Genomic DNA, 21,419 nt, shown 5'->3' with positions numbered 1-21,419 from the left:
TGGAAGGCAGGAAGGGGTGGGTACACCTCTCTCACGTAAAACTTTTCAAAGGATCGAAACCAGACATTGCCAAGAACATTTCCCAAGATTCGAAGGATTGCCAGAACATTGTTTTAAAGGACTGTCCCGCACCAGACTTTATTACAACCCCTCCCTTGTTAGAGAAAACTCCGCAACAGGAGTATAAGTTAAAGCTCAGGTCTAGTAAAATAAGTCAGTCAGTTTGATTGTATAAGTCCTCCCCTAGGTGAAACGGTTAGACTGTTTCTGACATGTATAAAATAGACCCCCATAGTGAGAGAGTCAGTCAAAGCTCAATCAAATATATCGTTTTTCTAAGTTTCGTATTATTCATCAGCATAATGATTTCCTGCACCAGCTATGCTTTCTATCTGTGTTTTTCAGTTCCTCATGTAAATATGTCTGCTCATGCTACAGTAGAGCACACGTTTAGTGATCTGCCTCCTCACGAATATGCATACCGCCTCGCTATGCGTAATAACACATTTATCCGTATGTTACATTATTCACACCAGACCAGCAATGCCACTAATTGTTGGGTGTGTGGTCGACTCCCCCCTTTCCAGACACCGAAGGGAGTTCTGCCACTCTTTCCTTATCCATTCTCACACAATGGTTCGTGTGGAGCATGGTCCACGTTAACGTCATCCTCAACAGATATGTTTTTTCTTAACAGTACATGTTTCCCAGACAAGCAAGGTTTCCCCCACAGAACAGGTTTAGATTTAGAAAATGAAGTATATAATTTAGGAAATTATTCGTCGAATTTTATGGTTCTGAATGTTCAGTCTGATACTACTCCAGACTCACCTGCTATTTCAGTACTACCAGTCAAAGGCGAATTATGTGTCCGTAGTTATGGTTCTGTACATATAGGACATAGTGAATGTACTACTGTTATCAAGTATAGTGACAGTGGGAAATCTATTTTCAAAGCTTCACGTCATTCTTATTTTGTTTGTGGTCAAACTGCATATGTCCGTCTGCCCCTCGATTGGGAGGGAACCTGTTATATTGCTTTCCTACTGCCACCTGTTTTTCTAGCCCCACCTGACTATCATAGGAATTCTTTCTTAGTACACACTAGACACAAGAGAAATCTCCCGATTGTCGATTATACTGAAACCGCCGCAGAGCAATTCATTGATATAGATAAAGGTGTTTTTCCTTATTTAGGTACAGTTGTAAATAGTAAGCTCATTCGTAGGTTAACAAGAACCCTTGAAGCAGTAGTAGATGAGACTGCCTCCGCTCTAGGTAACTTAACTGAAGAGCAATCCTTTATGAGAATTGTCGTTTTACAGAATCGTCTCGTCCTTGACGTCATACTGGCCGATAGGGGCGGGGCCTGTAGAATTCTCGGATCTAGTTGTTGCATTTTCATTCCGAATAACGCGCCGTCTGTTTATTCAGCTATAACCAGACTCCATAAAATTGCCCATCTGTTACACCAAGATCCAGGCACCTGGACATGGTCCGGTTGGTTCTGGAATATAATTTCCGCCTGGGGATGGAAAGTCCTGTCCTTTCTAGGTATTGCAGTAGCGATCATATTTAGCTGCTGCCTCTGTATACAATGTGGCCCTGCGATTTGCAGCATGTGTGCTACCTCTTGTATTCCCCGTCCCAAGCCCCGTTCTAAATCTCGTTCCAAGACAATTCGAGACGAGCAAATGGTGCTGTATGAAATGTTAGACGGTATCATGAATATTGATGTTTCCTGATGGAAACGTAGTGACAAGGAGGGAATGTGGAAAAGTAAATTTTGCCATGTTCTGTGTCCCTACGCCTCATCCATCATGTGTTATGTGTGCATGATCAATATGCATATGTTATTCCCCATTCTGATTGAAGACGCAATTACAGTTGTGTCCACCTCTGGTATGTTAGTTTCCAATCCTCGTGAATACTACGAATATCAGGCCTATGTAAGTAATGTTGCCACGTTTCTCAGTGTGCACGTTATTCAATTATAAAGTCCCCGTTTCCAGGCCTCAAAAAGGGCCCGGACCACAGATTCAGCTCCTGTCTCCTGAAAGCCTCGCTGAGGAGCGATACAGCCCCCACCTGTATCCTCGACCCTTCACTTACTTCCTGCCTTGCAGTGCCCGGTGCACCCCGGCTCTGCCTCTGAGTCTGCCAAAAGTATGTTATAGTTCCTGCTATCAGTTCAGTCCTCCTCCTCTGCATTCCTAAGCTACTGAACTGCATCAATAGTTTCCGTCATTGTCTAGCCTTCTCGTCTCCACGTTAGAGAAATACTGTATTTAATGGTCATTTAATATTCATCACGCACTACATGTAGAATAATGCATGGTCCAGTCTTAGAATCAAGTTAGCTTTTCCCCTCATGACTTCTAGTTTATATCAACGTGTTCCCTAAACATTAGATACCAGATAGGGTTTAAGTACATGTCGCTCCGACCCTCCAGACTCTAGTCTCTGCTCCTAGCACAGAGTTCGTAGCCCCCAGCTTCTCCTAGTAACACGTCATTGCTAGTTTTCGCGCACCATTAGGTTAGAGGTCCCGGCTCCTTAGGTAGCCCCCTCCAATGTGTCCGCCCATTCATGACATATTCTGTTACGTTTTGCATCACATGTCTAAGTAAACTCCCAGTTACACCTACTTTTACTCTTATCTCTCGCGACTGCTACGCGTCACGCCTTCTACTCCACCTACTGTTACGCCTATTGCAATGTAATGCTATGTGTTTGCGCTATGTATATAAGTCAATGTTATGTTATTAAATGTTAGCGCGCTCATCCCAGACCTAGCCCCAGCAGCTGCTGGGTCACCCTATGCAGGTTGTCCTGATCCTGTCCTTATGCTGTAATAAACCTGCAGAAACTCCTACTACCTCGAATCTTGACTCTTATTTATTGAGCTATCTGTTATGCTATAAGTCTAGTCAAAAATAGGGTATTATTTATTTATTTACCACAGAATACCGAAAGTCTTAAAATTAGGATTTTTCTGTATTTAGTAGTAGTAAAGTTAGGACTCCTAACTTTAGAACTCCTAAATGCCTTCTGTGAATACTGAAAGTCTTAAAATTAGGATTTTTCTGTATTTAGTAGTAGTAAAGTTAGGACACCTAACTTTAGACCTTCTAAATGCCTTCTGTGAATACTGAAAGTCTTAAAATTCAGATTTTTCTGTATTTAGTAGTAGTAAAGTTAGGACTCTTAACTTTAGGACTCCTAAATGCCTTCTGTGAATACCGAAAGTCTTAAAATTCAGATGTTTCTGTATTTAGTAGTAGTAAAGTTAGGAATCCTAACTTTAGGACTCCTAAATGCCTTCTGTGAATACCGAAAGTCTCAAAATCAGGATTTTTCTCAGTTTAGGAGTCCTAAAGTTAGGAGTCCTAACTTTACTACTACTAAATTGAGAAAAATCCTAATTTTGTGACTTTCGGTATTCACAGAAGTTATTTAGGAGTCCTAAAGTTAGGACTCCTAACTTTACTACTACTAAATACAGAAAAATCCGAATTTTAAGACTTTCGGTATTCACAGAAAGCATTTAGGAGTCCTAAAGTTAAGAGTCCTAACTTTACTACTACTAAATACAGAAAAATCCGAATTTTAAGACATTCGGTATTCACAGAAGGCATTTAGGAGTCCTAAAGTTAGGACTACTAACTTCTGTGAATACCGAAATTAGTAAGAGCCTTCTGTGAATACCAAAATGAGTAAGTGCCTTCTGTGAATACAAAAATGGTAGTAAGTTTAGGATTTTGACTTAAGTTTGTTCTGTGAATCGGGCCCGGAATCATTGAAGATACCCAACAAGATTGTTGTATCCTGGTGCACTGTAAAGTCATCATTTACTGTAGTCTAAAAGAAGCTAATACAATTAAATATATAATAAAATGTGTTGTAAAATGACCCATTAATCTAATTTTTCCAAAATCTTCTTGGAGATTGAACACCCTCTCCCCATGTCTCCTTTGTAGTGGTCAGGGTCGCTTGTTGCGTTTGCTCGCAACACACCGCACAGAGGATGGACAAAATTTGCCACAGCTGCTTTGGGTTTCCAGTTTGGCCCTGTCTGGCAGCAAATCAAAAATGTCCCATTTAACAAATGATATCTAAACAGGCATTGGCAAAGCCAATAGGTCTTGCTTTTTGGACCTCTTAGGTTTGTGATTTTTGGCGCTTTACAGCATCACTAACACACTATTGTGTCACCCAAAAAAATAAAGTTGTATGTATCCTTCACTTCCCAAATGAAAATATAATTTTGTCTTTTACTCTCAAGAGCTCTCTCAAGTTTTCAGTGGGTAGGCAAGTTAGCCAAGCCGGGCTGACATGAATATGGGTTTCCGTGAGTCAGAACAGATTCTCCTGAAGAATCCCTTAATCTTATGAGCTCTACGTAACCCTTTCCTTGCTGTCCATGAGCGTAACAAAGGCACACCTGTGTACAGAAGGAGCCCCGTATTCATGTCCTCAACGTTTGAGGCAAAATACACTCATTGATTTCTGAACAACGAGTGTAAAAGCTTTAAGGTAACCATGTCTTTCCTGATTATATTTTGCATGCTTTACATGATTTTGCATTAGTGTTTGCTTTTTCCATGATGTTGTTTTTTTTTCTGGCAGTGCATACTATGAATTGAGTCACATCCAAGTGTTTATAACGGGGCACAATTGGGTTGTAGCTGAAGGCAGTGCAAGTTTCTCTAAGTGGGACAGAAAGGTGTTCAGGGGGAGAGGAAGTGGCACTATGGCCAAAGCTACCGAATTTGAAACTGGGGAACCTGGATCAGGCTTCATGACCAGAATACTCTCTTGAGGGAGCATATTCCCCTCCTAGACCTTAGAAGGCCTTGTTAGACCATAGAAGCCCTAGTCTCTTAACACCAGCAGGTGGAGCCTACTGGAGGTCAGTGTGGGCTAAACTTGAAGACCTGTCCACCACAATCCATACTGAAGTTCACCTCCAGTTTTGCGGGCAAGCCTACGAAGAAGCACACCCTAGATAAACAGAGACTTTCTCACTGAGGTCACAGGAGCCTTTAGGCCAGTCGACCTCACCCATTGGTGCCTCATTGGCCTTGTTCCAGCAGTAGTAGTGAAACTCACCAGGGATGGGCAAAGCAGGATTTTCATGCACACCAAACTAAGGGGACTATTTACAAGGACCTTGCATCCTGTTTGCACAATGGAACATGGTAAATACATGATGCAAATCTCTAAGTCATATTTATGAAGCCACTCATTGCCACTTTGCATGGCTTTGAATGGTTTCATAAATATGGAGTAATGTGACACAGCAGAAATCGCCGCTTTGCCTTCCTCTGCACAAGGGACGCCTTGCAGTCGGTGTTCCCACGCAACTCCCATGGTTTTTATGCATTCCTAAATTTACAAGTACTTGTAAACCTGGGAATGTATGAAAATCTTAAGCCTCCCCAAGGGAGGCACAAAAAGAAGAAATATCTTTATTTTTCCCAGTAGTTTTCTCATTCTATATGTGCAGCACACATAGAAAGAGGAAAAAGCCTCTCAGGATTGTTTTTGTGCAGGAAGATGCCCCTTCCTGCACAAAAACAATCCTGCATGCAACAGGGTGCCTGCATTGGCGCTAGGCTGGCAAAACGGCACCAGCACCGGGGGGGAAGACAGAAATGCACCGTATTGGATATATATGGTGCATTCTTGCCCTTTCCCTGTGGCGCAGTGCAGCATAGCAAAATAACTTGCTGCGTTGCCCTACGCCACCATTACCATATATATACCGCTAAGTTCGCAAACTCCACGATCTCTCTGTTTCATGCAAAAGTACTTCTAACATGTGCAGCATGCTTTGGGGCCACTGCAATTATGCAGCAATGGAGGACAGCATTATGTTGCCGTATTGACTACATTATACAGCAAAGACAGGCCACAGAATAATGTGTGGGACATTATCTGATACTTTATTATTTTGCATTTTTTACACATACTAACAGTCTCTGCAAAGATTTTTCCTCATTTATACCAGTTAAACATACAAGTGCAGCAGTGAGAACGGTGACCAGTCAACTTTTGGAAAGGGCCTTCTACTTCACAGCAACACAAGTCAAGTGTTGTGAACGATGTGAGCTACAAACAATTTTTTGGTTCAAACCATCAGATTATGCAGCCGATGGTGTATTATGTGGCAAATATGGCAGAGCTTTAATTAGGTGGAAAACATTTGCAAACTAGGATATTTTGCCATTCATGTTTGAACTTCCTCATGCAGACTCTTTTAGGTGGTATTTCTAGACACCTACAGTGCTTGGGGAGAGATGAAGGTGTCTAATAGTGATTGCAGAGGATAGTAGTCTGAAGGGGAGAAAATAACTGATTGAGATAATCCGGGGAACACTACCTATTTCTGACTCTACCAGTATTTGAGTCTCATAATTTCAGAATTGATACATTTGCAGTTCTCATTGCTAACTAACTTGTGTAGTAATTACACACACTACTAATATAATAATTGTATCTCATTCATCTGATATTGCTTAAAGCAACTGCAAAACGAACAGGTGTGGGTTGTTTTAGGTGTATACATTCATTTTTGAGTGCTATTTCTAGATACAATAACAGGAAACCAGGAGGCATCTAATGCTGTCTTCATGACATGTTGCGTGAAGCACATAAAAAACGAAGAACTACAATTTTGCATTGACCGAGAGGCACAGAATGATTAAATCAACAGTGTTTCCCAACATGTGGGGCCTCCTGTCATAGAATTTAAACTCAAATTTTATGTTCAGAAATGGTTAGAAAAAGGGAGAAGTACTGATGAAAGAAACTGCATGGCTCTGAAACAAATGGTATCTGGTTCCACTTATAAGCGTATTTGGGACATTCCGTGATTGAAAACATATCCCACATTGTAAATGTATTTTAATATCATTAACTCATATATTAAACCTCAAATAAACGTGTATCCATTGGTTGTATTAAATAACGTTATAAGCTGTAACTGGTCAGTAAAATGCCAAACATGCAAAAAATTGGTATGTTTTGCTCTTTTTCGCCACACCTCTGACTCCGCCCACTGACCCAATCCTCTGGGTATTCCCGCCTCCTGGTGCTCCACCCCCAGTTCCCCTACTTTTTGTTTCCCACTTCGATCACTGGGAGGAGCCCCCTCCATGCTCAATCAGGAGCACTGCAGCCAGAGTGCTGTGCTGAGGGGGCCCCCTGGACCTTGGGGCCCCTGCCGCACCACAGGGGCTATAGGGCCTGTGTTACGCCCCTGAAGGGGACCTGGCAGAAACAGAGAAGGGTATTTAACACTTAACCTACAATAAATCTGTATGTTGAATAACAAAGAAGCTGCTACTGCTGTAGTAAAAGGAGACTGCGAGCAAACGAACACTAAAGTTAGGAAAACCAGAAGCCCATAAGTAGGAGGTTCGAGGCTGTCAGGAGTGCAGCCCTTCGCAAAACATGCACCTTCAAACAGACTGTACTACCATGCAGTTCCCTTCCGACCACAGCCATGCAGGAATGTACACCTATCTATACTCCCCGTAACCTTGAAAGGCCAGAGGATAGAAGGAATCATCACGATTATAAAGTGCCGCTCCAGCACTGAAATCACACTACTGCCGAGTGGCAATGGGAAGAACACACAGGCGAGCACAAGGAGGGGGGTGGGAAAAACATGAAGCAGAGAGAAGTACAGGAGGGAGACCACTCCCAAAAAAACACACTGGTGCAAAATCGCTTCTCTTTTAACAAAAACGCTATGGAGGGGAATAAATAGTATCCAAATTACGGTCTGGAGCAGCAGATTGGCACGGACTAAGTTTGATTAATCTTTGCTAGTTCCCTGCCCCACAGATCTGATATGACATTTGACCAGCACTGGACAATTAAGGCGGCTGCAAAGAGGGATGCTGCAGCCAACAAATAGTAAGCAATGGAAGGGATCTAAGCAATCCCCCAGAACAAGTGGCTATGTGGAGGAAACTAGAGTGAGAGAACGGCATGGACAGTGATCAGGTTTAGGGATAGTAGCAGATCACAAGGACGGTGGTCGAGTGTAGGGACGGTAGCAGGTATGCGAACTGTAGTACATTTCCTTCTCAGTGCTAGTTTGTAGGGACAGGGTATGATATAATATAGCAACCAACAAAGTGTAGAACAGTGAGAGTGCGGGTGTGTGAGGAGGGGTAGAGGGTAGTGAAAGTGGTACAGTGCAAGGACAGTAAAGTATGTATGTATGTAACAGGCACTGAGGACAGACAGAACACTGTCAAGAGACCAGACAAGGTGGTAGGATCAAAAACACTGTCTAGCCTGTCTGTACCTAGAATCGTGCCTATGCTAGCGTTCTCCCAGCATGCAGGGACCACAGTGAATGAGGGCATGCCCCAGAGCAGTCCGTGAGTAAACATCTGAGCTAGGAACTCCAAGCAGCACCATAACAGCCCACCGCTTCACAGCGATATGTTATATTTACTGCAAAGCAATTACGGTCCATGCAGAGTACTACCAGAATCTGCGCAACTTAAAGTCCCCGTGGTAGCAAAACTCTGTTGGCCAAAAGAACATTCATTTTTTGATAACACTGCTTCCAAAGTTAATACAGGCTGCAGCACGTTCTTTACTTACCACACGCTCCTCAGACATTGTTACATAAGCTCGAACAAGCCACATTTGAATAGAAGAGAGCAAGGGCGAGCTAACCCTCCTTGTTTTTTACGTCATTTTTGTAGAGGGAGCAGTAGGGGAATGAATAGTGGGGATAGCTCGTGCCATTCACCTTCAACACATTGATCACCCCTCCCCAATAGAGACAATTTACAAGTGAATGGTGTCCACTGCGTAGCTTTATTATTTGTTCAAAACACCATCTTTATTTGTTGATAAAACCTTCAACAATGACCATTTATTTAATTCACACATAATGATGCGCTTCATACATCTGTGCCACAAGTTACCATGTATTTACACTTCAGCATCCCTGGAGGCGTGTTGTACCAGCAGGACACAACACAACTCCTTTTCCACAATTTCCATTTGAAGTAACCATATGTCGTCTAACCATTAGAGGCGGCCAACAGAGCCTCCAAGCACCGGCTACTAGGGTAGGGCCAGAGAGTCCAGGACCACCAGCAGGACGGCCCCCTCTCCCGCCAGCCCAGAGCCGCCATGATGGCCTCCCTGCTGCAGGAAGATCCAGTTGCCACCCAAAAAGAGTCCCCCAGCCTTTTTCTTATCCGGGAGCCTGCCACAGGGCAAGAAGCCAACTGGCACTCTTGCCCTCCCCCCCAACACTGCTGCCTCACTAAGGCCTCGCAACACTTCCCCAGTGTAACGAAATGGCCCCCAGAATGGTTTGAACGAACACTTCCAACCCTGCCCCGGACAGATGCATCCCCTCTGCCCGATATCCCTCTGAATTCAATGCTTGCAGCAGGTTATGCCTGATAAAACGTATTTGCGACCCCCTCAACAATTTTTCGACTTCCCTATTCATCTTTCTCACCGACATGTTCACTGAGGCTGATGGTATGTCGTCAACCCAACTTCTCCGAGTTAGCACCTCTGACCAAAATATAGTAGTGTCGGGCAAGACCCTCCTGATCCGTGTGAATGTAGAGAATAGGGCCTCCTTTACTCCCCTCCTGCCCCCTGGGATCATGCTTTCAGCCCCCGAGTGAATCACCAGCACATCTGGAATAGGCAAACCGTTGTCGAGCGCACTCTGCAAATGGTCCCTGACATTCTCCGCACGTTGCCCATCTAACCCTATGCAATCATGAACGACTCCCATGGCCCTTTGTGTCTTGTCCACCCCGGACTCGGTGAACCATTGCCCTGCTGTATGACCGAATCTCCACACCAGCATACTTGCGTCCTCTGACTTGCCACCACTGCATGTGTGATCAAAAGAAAAATAGAAAGAAAAAGAGGTGCATAAATACCAAACCGCAACAGATACCGACTCCCACCTACACCAGTTGCAGCCTTACATAACGCTCAAAACACGATGAACTCCACCTGCCCACCCTTTTTATCGAAGTCGCCGATAGCCCCAAATCTGCTGCTGTAGTAGCTGCCCCAATACGAAATGAATGTGACGTGAAGTGGGCTGTCTCCTCACCCAACTGTTCCAGTGCACGCTTACATAATCGTGTGAACTGAAATCTCGTCAAAGGTGTGCCATCTGCATGTACCAGAAGCCTATCGTACCCCCTCCGGGTCTGATCAGCAAGAACTTCTCCATCAACATCACCGGGCAATAACAAGCCCCCTGAACAGCTATTAGCTGAACCCAGACTCCTTTTCCGAGCTGGTCAGTTTTTGACCTCCTCACTCTCACCTGCAATAATTCATCGGCCACCACATCCCCCATGGTCATCCCCCCTCGTCTGCCCACTTTAGAACTTGGTACTAGCTCCGATATCCGGAAAGCCCCAAAAAATGCTAAAGAATAGGCTAACCTCATCAAGTGCACCTCATAAGGCGACCAACACACCTGTGCAGAGCCAGTCTTTCCCAACCTTTTATAGCCCTTTTAACTCTAATGTCTTTAGTGGGATCTGCTAATCCTTTTATTCCTGAAAAGAAGGCTATTTCAGACAATTGCCTGCGTACCAAAGTCAAAGACCTTCCACTCTCTCTCTGTCGAACTATGAACCTCAAACCCCCCAGCGGAGCAAATTCCTCCGCACCCCCTTCGCTCTACAGGGCTGCTAAGTATACCTGCCATGCTTTTTCATACCTACTCTTAGTCTCGGGTGCCACAGAAGCCGCTATGAGGTTGGAAGCAATAGGGCACCAAGCTTCCACAGGCTTTCCGCGAAGGCCGTCATCTGAACGTCTGCTTGTGGCCATCGCGCTCTGAATTCTGTCAACTTAAAATGAGACAAGGCATCAGCTACTGTGTTTCTCACACCTGGCACATGTTTGGCAGTAAAATGTACATTAAGCCTGAGGCACTCCCGCACCAACTCTTTCAGCAGACGGAGTACCCACGGACATTTTGCCCTTTAGTTGTTCACTGCCAGGACCACCGACATACTGTCTGACCAAAACACAATTCGTCTGTTTTCTAACAATGCTCCCCATATCTGAAGTGCCACGATTATGGGAAAAAACTCTAGGAATGTGACATTATGGACCAACCCTGTCCTGATCCAATTATCCGGCCAATGCTGCATACACCACCTTGCTCCTAGCACTGCGACAAAACCGACACTGCCCGCTGCATCAGTGTAAAGCTGTAGCGCACTGTTGTTCTGTGCCGGTTGTTGCCATATCACCGAACCATTGAAATGCTCCAGGAAATCACGCCATGTGACCAAATCATCCTTCACTTCCGCTGATAGCCTAGTGTGGTGGTGTTAAGCCCTCAAACCTGACATTGCCCTGGCTATATTCCTTGAGAAAACCCTGCCCATTTGTATCACCCGTAATGCAAAATTAAGTTGCCCCACCAACACCTGCAACTGGTGCAATGACACCTTGCGTGCCCTTAAGCACTCCTCCAAAGACATTTGAAAAGCCCTTACTTTGCCATGTGGTAATCTGCACACGCCTTCCTCCGTGTCTATCTCAATACCCAAGAACGTTAATTGTGTAGTTGGGCCCTACGTCTTCTCCTCTGCCAGTGGCACCCCCAATGCCTCCATGATCTGCTGGAAACCCACCAAAGCTTCTTGACAGGCTGACGAGCCTGTTGGCCCCAGAAAAAGAAAATCATCCAAATAATGCACGACCTCTTGCATGCCCACTACATCCCGCACTGTCCATTCCAAAAACCGACTGAATGTTTCGAGTACCGCACATGCCACAGAACAACCCATAGGCATACATAGGTCCATATAGAAATTGCCAACAAAAGTGAAACCTAGCAACCTAGTGTCATCCGGGTACACCGGCAAGAAGCAAGAAGCTGACTCACTATCTTACTTCGCCATCAGCGCACCGCCACCCAGCTTCTGCAGTTTTTTAATCGCCGTGTCAAAAGTTGTGTAACGCACCGTGCACAATTCTGGATCCACCCCTTCATTGACTGACCTGCCTGCTGGAATTGATAAATTGTGTATCAGGCAGTATTTTCCAACTTCCTTCTTTGGTACCAGACCCAATGGTGAACAGACCAAGTCCTGCCTATGTAACTGCTGGAATGGCCCCACCACCCTCCCCAGCGCTATCTCTTTCTCAATTTTTTCCCAAGTCACCTCTTGGTTTCTTCGCACTGACAGTTGATTGCGCAAGGGAACTGCAGCAGGCATTGTGTTGGATGGGATATGAAAACCAAATTTGAAACCTTCATACAGAAATTGAGCCTCTGCCCCCCTCTCATGTCTGGCAAGCAAGCGGGCTAATACATGCAGGCGTATAGGGGTAGGCAAGCTCTCAACATTATTGGGTAGGGCGGCCCTTTGGTTGAGCAACCGCGGGGGGGCGCTGCTCCTTGGGCTTTCCCCCTTTCTTGAAACACTGAGTGTCAGAGCATCCCACAGAAGGAACAGATGTGCTGCTCCTCTATTACACTAATTTTTGTTGAATTGCCAGCATGCTTGTTTCTTGTCCCCCACTCCCCTGTCACCCCGAAATGAATGCGTGGGCTTTGTGACTGGCACTGCAGAATAAAACTCCCCATGCCATATAATAATCTCCCGTTGGTCCCACGCTACTTCCGGCCTCACCGCTTTCATTTGCCTGAATTTTGTGTCATACTGCAACCAGGCCGTCCCCTGAAACTCTGACGCTGCCCCATGAATCAATGAGATGTAGCTTATCAACTGAGCCGCTAATGTAAGGAACCGCTCAACCATAAATGCTGCATAAATCGCGGCCCCGGTCACCCAATTCTTTAACGACCATTCCACCCAAACCTTCTTCTGTTTCAGCTCGCTGTCTTTTCCCGTTCTGGTTTTCCCCGGGACCACACCCGCATTAATCAAATGAAAAACGTCCACATACTCCCCCTTAAATATCTTCTCCCTTGTCTCAGCTGGCACATGCCACGTTATACTCGCTGATAGTGACACTGCTAATGATGCGGACCCATACAACACCGGGAGTGTAGAAGGGGGGTGTGAGCTGACGCCACTGTTGCTGGGGGGCCTGATGGTGTCACCGTAACGAGCCCCACCCCTGAAGCCCTGCCTTACTCACCGGGCCTTGAGCCGGGGTAGCCACCACCATAGGCGATGGCAGTACTCCCCCTGACTGGACCCACACTTGAGCCACCCCCCCACCTTGTGTCACCACCACTGGAACTGGGGCCTATATTGTTTCTGTCAGGACCTGCGCTGTAGCACCTGACGCAGCCCTCCCTCTCCCTGCGTAGTAGCATTTGCCAGGCTACCAGCCCCGCCCGCTGGCACTGTGGCCGGTACCACACTTTGTGTAGGTCCCTCCCAAGGGACAACCCGCTTTCTGCCGGACCTGTTTGGGAGCTAACACTAGCCACCTGCATACTGTCTGTGACCAGTAGAGGCTGGGCCGCCGCCCTTGCCTCACCTGGAATGTTCACTTGTGATTCCGGACCCCGCTTGCTCTTCTCCTGATGCATGTCCTTAAAGCGACTAGGCGTCCGCCGTATACGTTTCGGCAAGGAAGGCTCCTGCTATATGCTTGTTCCTGCTTCCTGAGAGAGCGTCTTAAGTGCCCAATCAATGCCTCCTTTCTTTGCAACCTGCCATAATGCTGCCAACGAACGAAAATCCTCTGTTGACGCTGGGGCCTCCTTGCACCCCCCGTGCCCGTTACGGTGGCATCCTGTCTACTTAGAAAATAAGCAAAATTAAAGACTGACCCAGCCTTACGTGCCCTCTTGACAGGCCTTGCCCAGCGTGCACCCTTCTCTATCCACAAGCCCCGCCCCCTTGTGTCAGGGACTAGAGATACTTACTGCCATAGCGTCCCCGTATATCATGCGCCATGCATAAACATCTCACACCGTGCCACATGCACCTGTAATTGAAAAACGTTGCGCCATCCCAGCGGGATGTTCAGTATACCTACCGGCTGACTACCCCGGGGGTATCCTGCACCCCCCCAAGCCAATAGCAAGCCTTGCCGTGCCCTTCAAACACCCCATCCCCTTGGTGTGATCGGCATCTAGTAAAAGTCGTGCCCCGAGACATGCTAGCCCGCTTGGTCATATCCCTATACACCTATAAGACTATTTATATATATTTGATATACATATATATATATTTTTTTAAGCCTCTTTAGCGCCAATTATGCCCCAAATTAGCCACGTTCCCCTTAACTTCATAATATTCTCTTGTTACGGCGCCCCCTCTTATCCAGTGCTTATCAAACTCCCTTAATGCCTTGGACCTCGTCCGATTAACCTTATCTTCCGATCACCGGACCTACTCTGACCCCCGCTTGCACACGCGGGAACAAACACTCCGCACTGTTACACTAGTGTGCTCTAAACGACTTTGCAGCCTCCCTCTACCTTTCGCCGAATTCTGAGCATTCCAATCTTCAGCAATTCCACACTTGCACAATGAATGCCCCAGCCTTTCTTTAGCACTCCTGCGGTTCCTGACTGAATCTAGGTCGCGCATCTGTATGCTCAGCAGCGCTTGACCGCTCGTAAGCTCCCGTCACCGCTACGCCTTCTTTGCTCGCGCAATGCTTCCCTGCGGCCCCTCCCTCATCTCGTATGCATAGCTGCGCCCGTTCCTGTATCGCATCGCCGAACCCTGCCACACCTATTGAAACACTGTTACTCCTTTCTCCCGCGTCACGGTGCTGCCCCCCTTATTAAACGGTCCAGTGTGCCAGTAAGCGCTCGAAACCCCCAGCCGTCCTCATCACCGTTACCTGCCCTTATGTCACACGGATTTTCTCACTCCGTTCCTCAAAAGGTGATCCGCCCCTACCAGTAATATCCCGCAGACATCCGCGCTCCACGACCCCCTGCGATACAATTCCGCCATCAAACCCGTTATTAGCCTCAATCAACAACACACACCCTCTAATTCCCCCGCTACGCCGTGAGGCCTCTCACCTTGCGAATCGCCCCCAACACCACCAGGCCTGTCCTTCAACTGCAACTGCTCTGGCTGCGCCTTTCAGGCAACCCCCAGAGATAAGACAAAGAGGGCTACTCCCTCTGGATCCGCTTTTTTATTACCTATGGGGAGGGATCGTATTATGGTGCGACCCTCCCCCTGACTCATTCTGGCGAAACGAAACTGCTCTTCCAGGCCCGGAATCCCACTAAAGGCCCCCCTCCCCTAGGCACGGGGGTGCCTCTCAGACCTGCTGCAGGGGCATTGACACTAGAAAGACTTGCTCTGTAATTATGGATCTTTTGAAACAGCGGGTGGCCCGATAAAAAAATGAATAAAAGGCCCTGCTACTGGGAACTGAAAAGTCAGACCTGAGCTGTACTCTTAACAGTATCCAAAAATCTGCTGATCAGAAGAGAAATTAAAGCTTGGTTCTGTGTGCTCTCCAAAGCACCAACACATAATACCGCAACGCTAAACACAATGCCACACAAACTTGAGCCTCAATTGCAACTTTACATCTTAGGTCTGTCACTGTTTAGCTGATAATATAACATAGTAACAAATAAAAGAACTTGTTAAAAGAGACGCAAACATACAGAACAGGAGCCCTTGAAGATATAGGGAAACAAATACGCAGACAACAAAGGGAAAAAAAGCATTTGCAATCCAATAGATTACGCAGGTTAACACCAGAACCTGGGCTTCTATGGGAATTCACAAAAGGCATATTATCAAGCCCATTATCGCCGCTTTAGCGGCAGTTTCCTGCCGATAAAATCTGCGATAATGTATCGCCCTTGCTTGATAATATGGCCCCTAGTGCATTGCAAATGGTTGATATCACACAATGGGAGGGAGGGCTGAGAAGGCAGGGACAATGGGAGGGCGGGGAGAAGGCATGGACAACGGGAGGAGAGTGGCGTTAAGGCATGGACAACGGGAGGGGAGTGGCGATTAGGCATGGGAAATGGTAGGGTGGGGAGAAGGCACGGACAACGTGACGGTGGGTAGGGGGAAATGCACGGACAACGGGAGGGTGGGGTAGTAAAAAAGGCACAAAGCATGTCGTGCTTGCAGTAGAACCTCATTAAAGAAAATAGTGCTCTCTGTCTAAAAAACAGTGCCATGTAACAACTAAGGGTGGGCGGCCAGCTACGCTCCGTGCACGGAGTGCGCGTAGTGCGCGTAGTGCCGTCTCCTACGCATTTTGCGTAGCGGGCGTAGCCAGGCGGCACTACGCGCGCTCCGCAGACGGTGCGTAGCCGGCCGCCACCCGCCTCCCTCCCGCCCTCCATAAATATTCAAATAAAAGGATTTAAAGGTTTTAAAAACACTTACCTGTCCGCCGCGTCCCCGGGGCTCCCTCTCCCGTCCCTGGAATCGCGCCGCCGCCATTTCGGATACTAATGCGCATGCGCGGGCGGCCGCGCATGCGCATTTCTCATGAGAAATGCGCATGCGCGGCCGCCCGCGCATGTGCATTAGTATCCGAAATGGCGGCGGCGCGATTCCAGGGACGGGACAGGGAGCCCCGGGGACGCGGCGGACAGGTAAGTGTTTTTAAAACCTTTAAATCCTTTTATTTGCATATTTAGGGAGGGCGGGAGGGAGGCGGGCGGCGCGTAGTGGGGCTACGCGGAGTGCGCGGGTGGGCGTAGTTTTGCGCCCACTTCGCGTAGCTCCGCGGAGCCCCACTACGCACACTACGCCCAGGGTTAGTAACAACCGAAGTAAAGGGGGCAGTCGCCATGGGAGGTGACAAATGAAGAGGAGGCGGTACTAAGGAGGGACTAACAAGACTATCGACGAATCAGAAGCCAGCATTTAGGACATATTGTACTTTTATGATTTTAATTAATCGAATAAAGTGGATTGACTGACTGACTGACTGACTGACACAAGCCAATAGCAAATATGCGCGGAGAGTGGGCGGAGCTTCATTTCACCTACTCCTCTTCAATAAGCTTCACAGAGCAGCGCATGCGCGCTAGCTCTAGGCTCAACCTTAAAATAGAAATAAACATTTTAATTTTTCTGTTTTTGAACGCAACCCGTTTTCCTTTAAGGAAAACGGACTGCATTAAAAAAAATAGTATTGCTTTATTTAAAAGCAATCACAGAAAGTTTGGTTTGCTGACCCTAGCAGGCCACCATCCCTGTGATTTTAGCGATTCCTAATGGGTTGCAAATTGCGACCAACCTCAATATCCATGAGGTATGCCAATTTGCGACCCACTAGAAATCGCTAAATGAAACTCTGAGTTTAATACATTAGGAATAGCGATTACCTAATTGTGATTCACAGAAAATCGCAATGAGGTCATCGCTATTCCCAATATTGATACATCTGGCCCTTAATCCTTTGTTCACTGTTGCTGATACATTTGAAAAGGTGGAGAGATTGCAGGAAGAGGAGCCAGAACGTGAACAGGAAAAGTGGGTCAAAGCAGGATGTACTAGGAATGAGGATCTGGGTTCTGTAGATGGTTGCCCTGTTGCCTGACTTGATGTTGCCTCCTATGACACATTATTTGAATGGTGCTACCCAGATAGGTCGAGATGTCATGGTTAATCTCTTTTGTACATATCGGTTCAACCCCAAATTTAGCATAGGTGCAGTTGAGTTATGTTACAGATGTGTCGCATGTCTACAACTTAATGCAGGCATCATACCTTTAGTCCTCACTAGTCACAATGGAAGATCTGGTGGTTCTTTAATCAAAAATAGCTCATCTTTCTTGAGATACTGGTTTGTAATGCGCTCAGTTACATCTTGGTGTTGTTTTTTTCCTCCCATTGGGTGGAGACCTACTCTACTAGGAGGAATGATGGTCTTACTATGGCCGAATTGTTGCTGAGAAAGCAGATGCCTCATTTTGGGATCCTGGTTTCTCTTGAATCAGATCGTGGCATTTGCTTCAAGAACAAAACTTTTGTGTACAGCTTTGTGGGTTGATCAGATGTTTCATTGCAGTTACCACCGTAAAGCTTTAGGCATAGTGGAACAACTTAATGGGACTGTGAAATCCCATCTGGCTATGGTATCTGCATCGATTTCTCTGAAGTGGCCTGATGCCCTTCCCTTGGTATTGATAAGTCTAAGAGGTTTCTCAAATCAGAGGACAGGACTGTCCTGCATTAGATTTTCATAGGTAGAGGAATGTGACTCCCTACTGTGCCTGCAACTGCACTTTTAAATGTTACAGATTACATGGTTCTATACTACTGCAAAGGCCCGGCTGATGTGGTGCATTCTGTCTCTCACCAAGTGACATTAGCAACTCCACTTCTAAGGCAGGAGCTTAGTCCCAGCAACTAGGTCTTGGCAAACAATCACCAGAGGAAGTCATGACTTTATGAATGAAATGAAATGACGGCGTGGCTTACGCGCCGTCGAGGTCGGACGGCTTTCCTGTGAGCTCCGCTGAGCTACGGGCTTTCATGCCGCAATTTTACCTCTACCTTACCGTCGGCTGCCTGAATTGACAAGGCACCCGCGGCGGATTATGCCCTGAGGCTCCTGGATGCTGTTTTGGCGATTTTGATGCCGTTTTTCGCTTCCACTGCATCGCGGACTTTCTCCTCACCGTAGGGTCCCGGGCGGCCGCCATTTTGAGCCGCTGAGCCCGCGACTTTCAGTCTGCTCTCAGGATGCTGCTTGCAGTTTACTAATTCTTCTTCACGTGCCTGCTTTACGATGCTTGCATCCATGTGTCCTTTACAAGGTATTCTTCAGCATTTCTCCTCCTGGCAATGCTTTCAGTGACTTATCAGAATATTACTATGTTTGATCATTTCTATGGATACAGAATGTTGGGCTTTGAATACTGTCCCTAGGATTCCTGGTTGCCAGTTCCTGGGAGCTCTTGTGACTAATGGTTAATAAATAAGATCTGACCCATGATTTGTGGTTGTGTGGGCTTACTTCACTTATCTCCTCCAACTGCTCGTTTTCATGGTTATGGCGGCCATTTTATGTGCTCGTTTCCACAGGCATTTCTTTCTGCGACATCTATGGCAATGACTGTGTTTTAATCTCCTGACTGCCTTCAACCTTCTTTTTTCTCACATTTCCTTTGGTTTTTGACAAAGTCCATGGTTTTGTGAGCATTTTGGCCGTCAGGTGCGGGAATTTTTACCCTTATCGTGAATTTTCAGCTTTTTATGTAATTCTACGTTGTAGCTGCCACTCCTTTTATGCTTGGTGTGTCATTCAAATTTGGCTGCAGAGTCTCTTTACCTGTATACCTGGAGAATATACCACCACTCCCGCCAGCAGTCTTACTATTTCTTTGTCTTTTCCACTGCAATTCAACCGTCGCAATGTCTCATGACGCAAATGGCATCAAATCTACTCCTACAGGCACAAAACCTAAGAGACCCAAAAAGGACCCCCCCTCTCCTATTCATACATCTCATAACCCCGTATTGGATACCATTCTTGAAGAGGTACGGGGTCTTCAACCTTTCATGTCTACTACCAATGAGAGGCTTAAACAAATTGAGGAGAGATGGGTCACTATGGAGGGTAAAGTCCTCAACCTTGAACAACGCATCAGTGATGTGCAGGATCTCTCCTCTAAGATTCCCCAACTGGAAAAAGAGATTAAAATGCTTCAACTCCACGCAGAGGACCTTGAAAATCACAGTCGTAGAAATAACCTGCGCTTATATGGAGTTCCGGAAAATGTTGAGGGGTCTGATATGGTCTCATTTATTTGCACCTTCCTTCACGAAATTTTGGACCTCCAACCTGCATCTCACCCCCTTAATATCCAACGAGCACACCGTCTAGGGCGCCTCACTTCAAATGCCTCTAAGCCTCGTGGTATTATTGTTCTATTTCTTGAATTTACTGAACTAATGACTGTGATAAAATCTGCCAGGCTTAAGCGTCGTCTGGTATGGTCGAGGCATAATATTTTTATTTCACAAGACCTTTCCAATGCAACTAATGCCCGACGAAAAGAGTTTTTGAATCTTCGCCCTCTGATGCGACAGCTGAATATACAGTATGGTATTCTTCATCCCTGCTTCGGCAAGATCACACATAATGGTCACACTCGCTCCTTTGACGACCCCCTGAAGCTACACGCCTACCTACAATCTGCTTCTTCTCCTGACATGGACACTAATGTTTAATATTTTCTCTTGCAGGCCTGAATGTGTTGTATTGGTGATGATTCATTGTTTACTTTAACTTTGCCATGATTCTGGCCTCGTGTCTTCCTCTCCTTTGAGGTTTCATACTTTTTCTTACTTTTCTTCATTTTATGCCCGTTCTTGCTCTTCTTCTGCTCAACGGGATCCGTCTCCTCTCCGGCGTTTCCTACCCCCAATATCTCGGCTGTCTCTGTCCTCTCAGACCTGGCTTTTAAGCCTTGATCTGTCTTCTTTTCTCTTTCGTGTTCCTCCTTTCTTTTTTAGTTCTTTTCCTTCTTGCTCTCCCCTCTTCTTAATTTTCCCTCTGACTTGGGCTCTCTTCCGTTTGTTTTTTTCTCTCTGGACAGTCTACATTTCTTGTTTTATGGCTTCTTTGGTTTTTGTTCTCACTCACGGTGATTTTATTCCTGACTTTCTCCTCCTTCTTTTTCTGTGCACAATCTCTGTTTTTTGTCCTTTGGCTTCTTTGGTGCTTGTTGTCTCACAGAATGTGTTTGGTCATATTGTGTTTTCATCTCTTATATTTATTGCTTATTTTATCCTGGTGTAACAAGTCTTTTTGTTTTGTCCCCTCTTGTAGATGTTTTTCCTGCAGTGTATCCACCCCACATGTATGCCCCATCCTTCCCTCACATCATGTGTAATTTTGTGACTTGGAATGTTCGAGGTCTTGGTCATCCTGTCAAGCGTCAGAAGGTATTGTCTCACTTGTCCAAAATTAATTCTCAAGTAGTTTTTCTCCAAGAAACTCATTGCACAGACGTTGAATCTTCTAAGTTAAAACGTAATTGAGTGGGTCAAGTGGTGTTTTCTCCTGCGGTTAACAAGAAAGGAGGTGTTGCAATTTTATTCCATAAAGGGTTGTCAGTTCAAATGTTATCATCTCAAAATGATGAGGAAGGACGCTGTGTAATGGCAAAGGTTGTGATACAACATAAAACTTTAATTCTATTAAACATTTATGGTCCAGATCGGCCGGACCCCACATTTTGGAACAATATCAAAATTCTTATCTCTACTATGGATTGTCCCAATATTTTAACTGCTGGAGACTTTAATCAATGGTTGGACCCATTTGCTGACAGACTTTCTTCTCATAAATTTCAACCTGATAAAACCCATAAATGTTTCCTATCTGCCATTGCCTCGCGTCCTCTTTATGATGTATGGAAAACATGTAATCCTGACTCCCTTGAATATACATTTTTTTTCCAATGTTCATCATAGCCGTTCTAGGATAGACTA

The 21,419-nt window shown here is 46.0% G+C and overlaps 1 protein-coding gene across 1 annotated transcript in view; it reads left to right on the top strand.

Annotated features, from left to right (window-relative positions):
• Positions 1-21,419, top strand: part of LOC144819772 (neuronal acetylcholine receptor subunit alpha-7-like) — an 892,484-nt gene that overhangs the window by 243,122 nt on the left and 627,943 nt on the right. Inside the window, exon 5 of the mRNA XM_078677526.1 lies at positions 20,755-20,870. Within this exon, the coding sequence (XP_078533652.1) occupies positions 20,833-20,870 (38 nt within the window). The 5' untranslated portion in view covers positions 20,755-20,832. The remainder of the gene's footprint in view (positions 1-20,754; positions 20,871-21,419) is intronic.

Source organism: Lissotriton helveticus, chromosome 2_1 (assembly GCF_964261635.1).
Source record: "Lissotriton helveticus chromosome 2_1, aLisHel1.1, whole genome shotgun sequence".
Lineage (NCBI taxonomy): Eukaryota > Metazoa > Chordata > Amphibia > Caudata > Salamandridae > Lissotriton > Lissotriton helveticus.
Note: the sequence above shows the minus strand (reverse complement) of the source record. Positions and strands in the feature narration are given on the sequence as shown.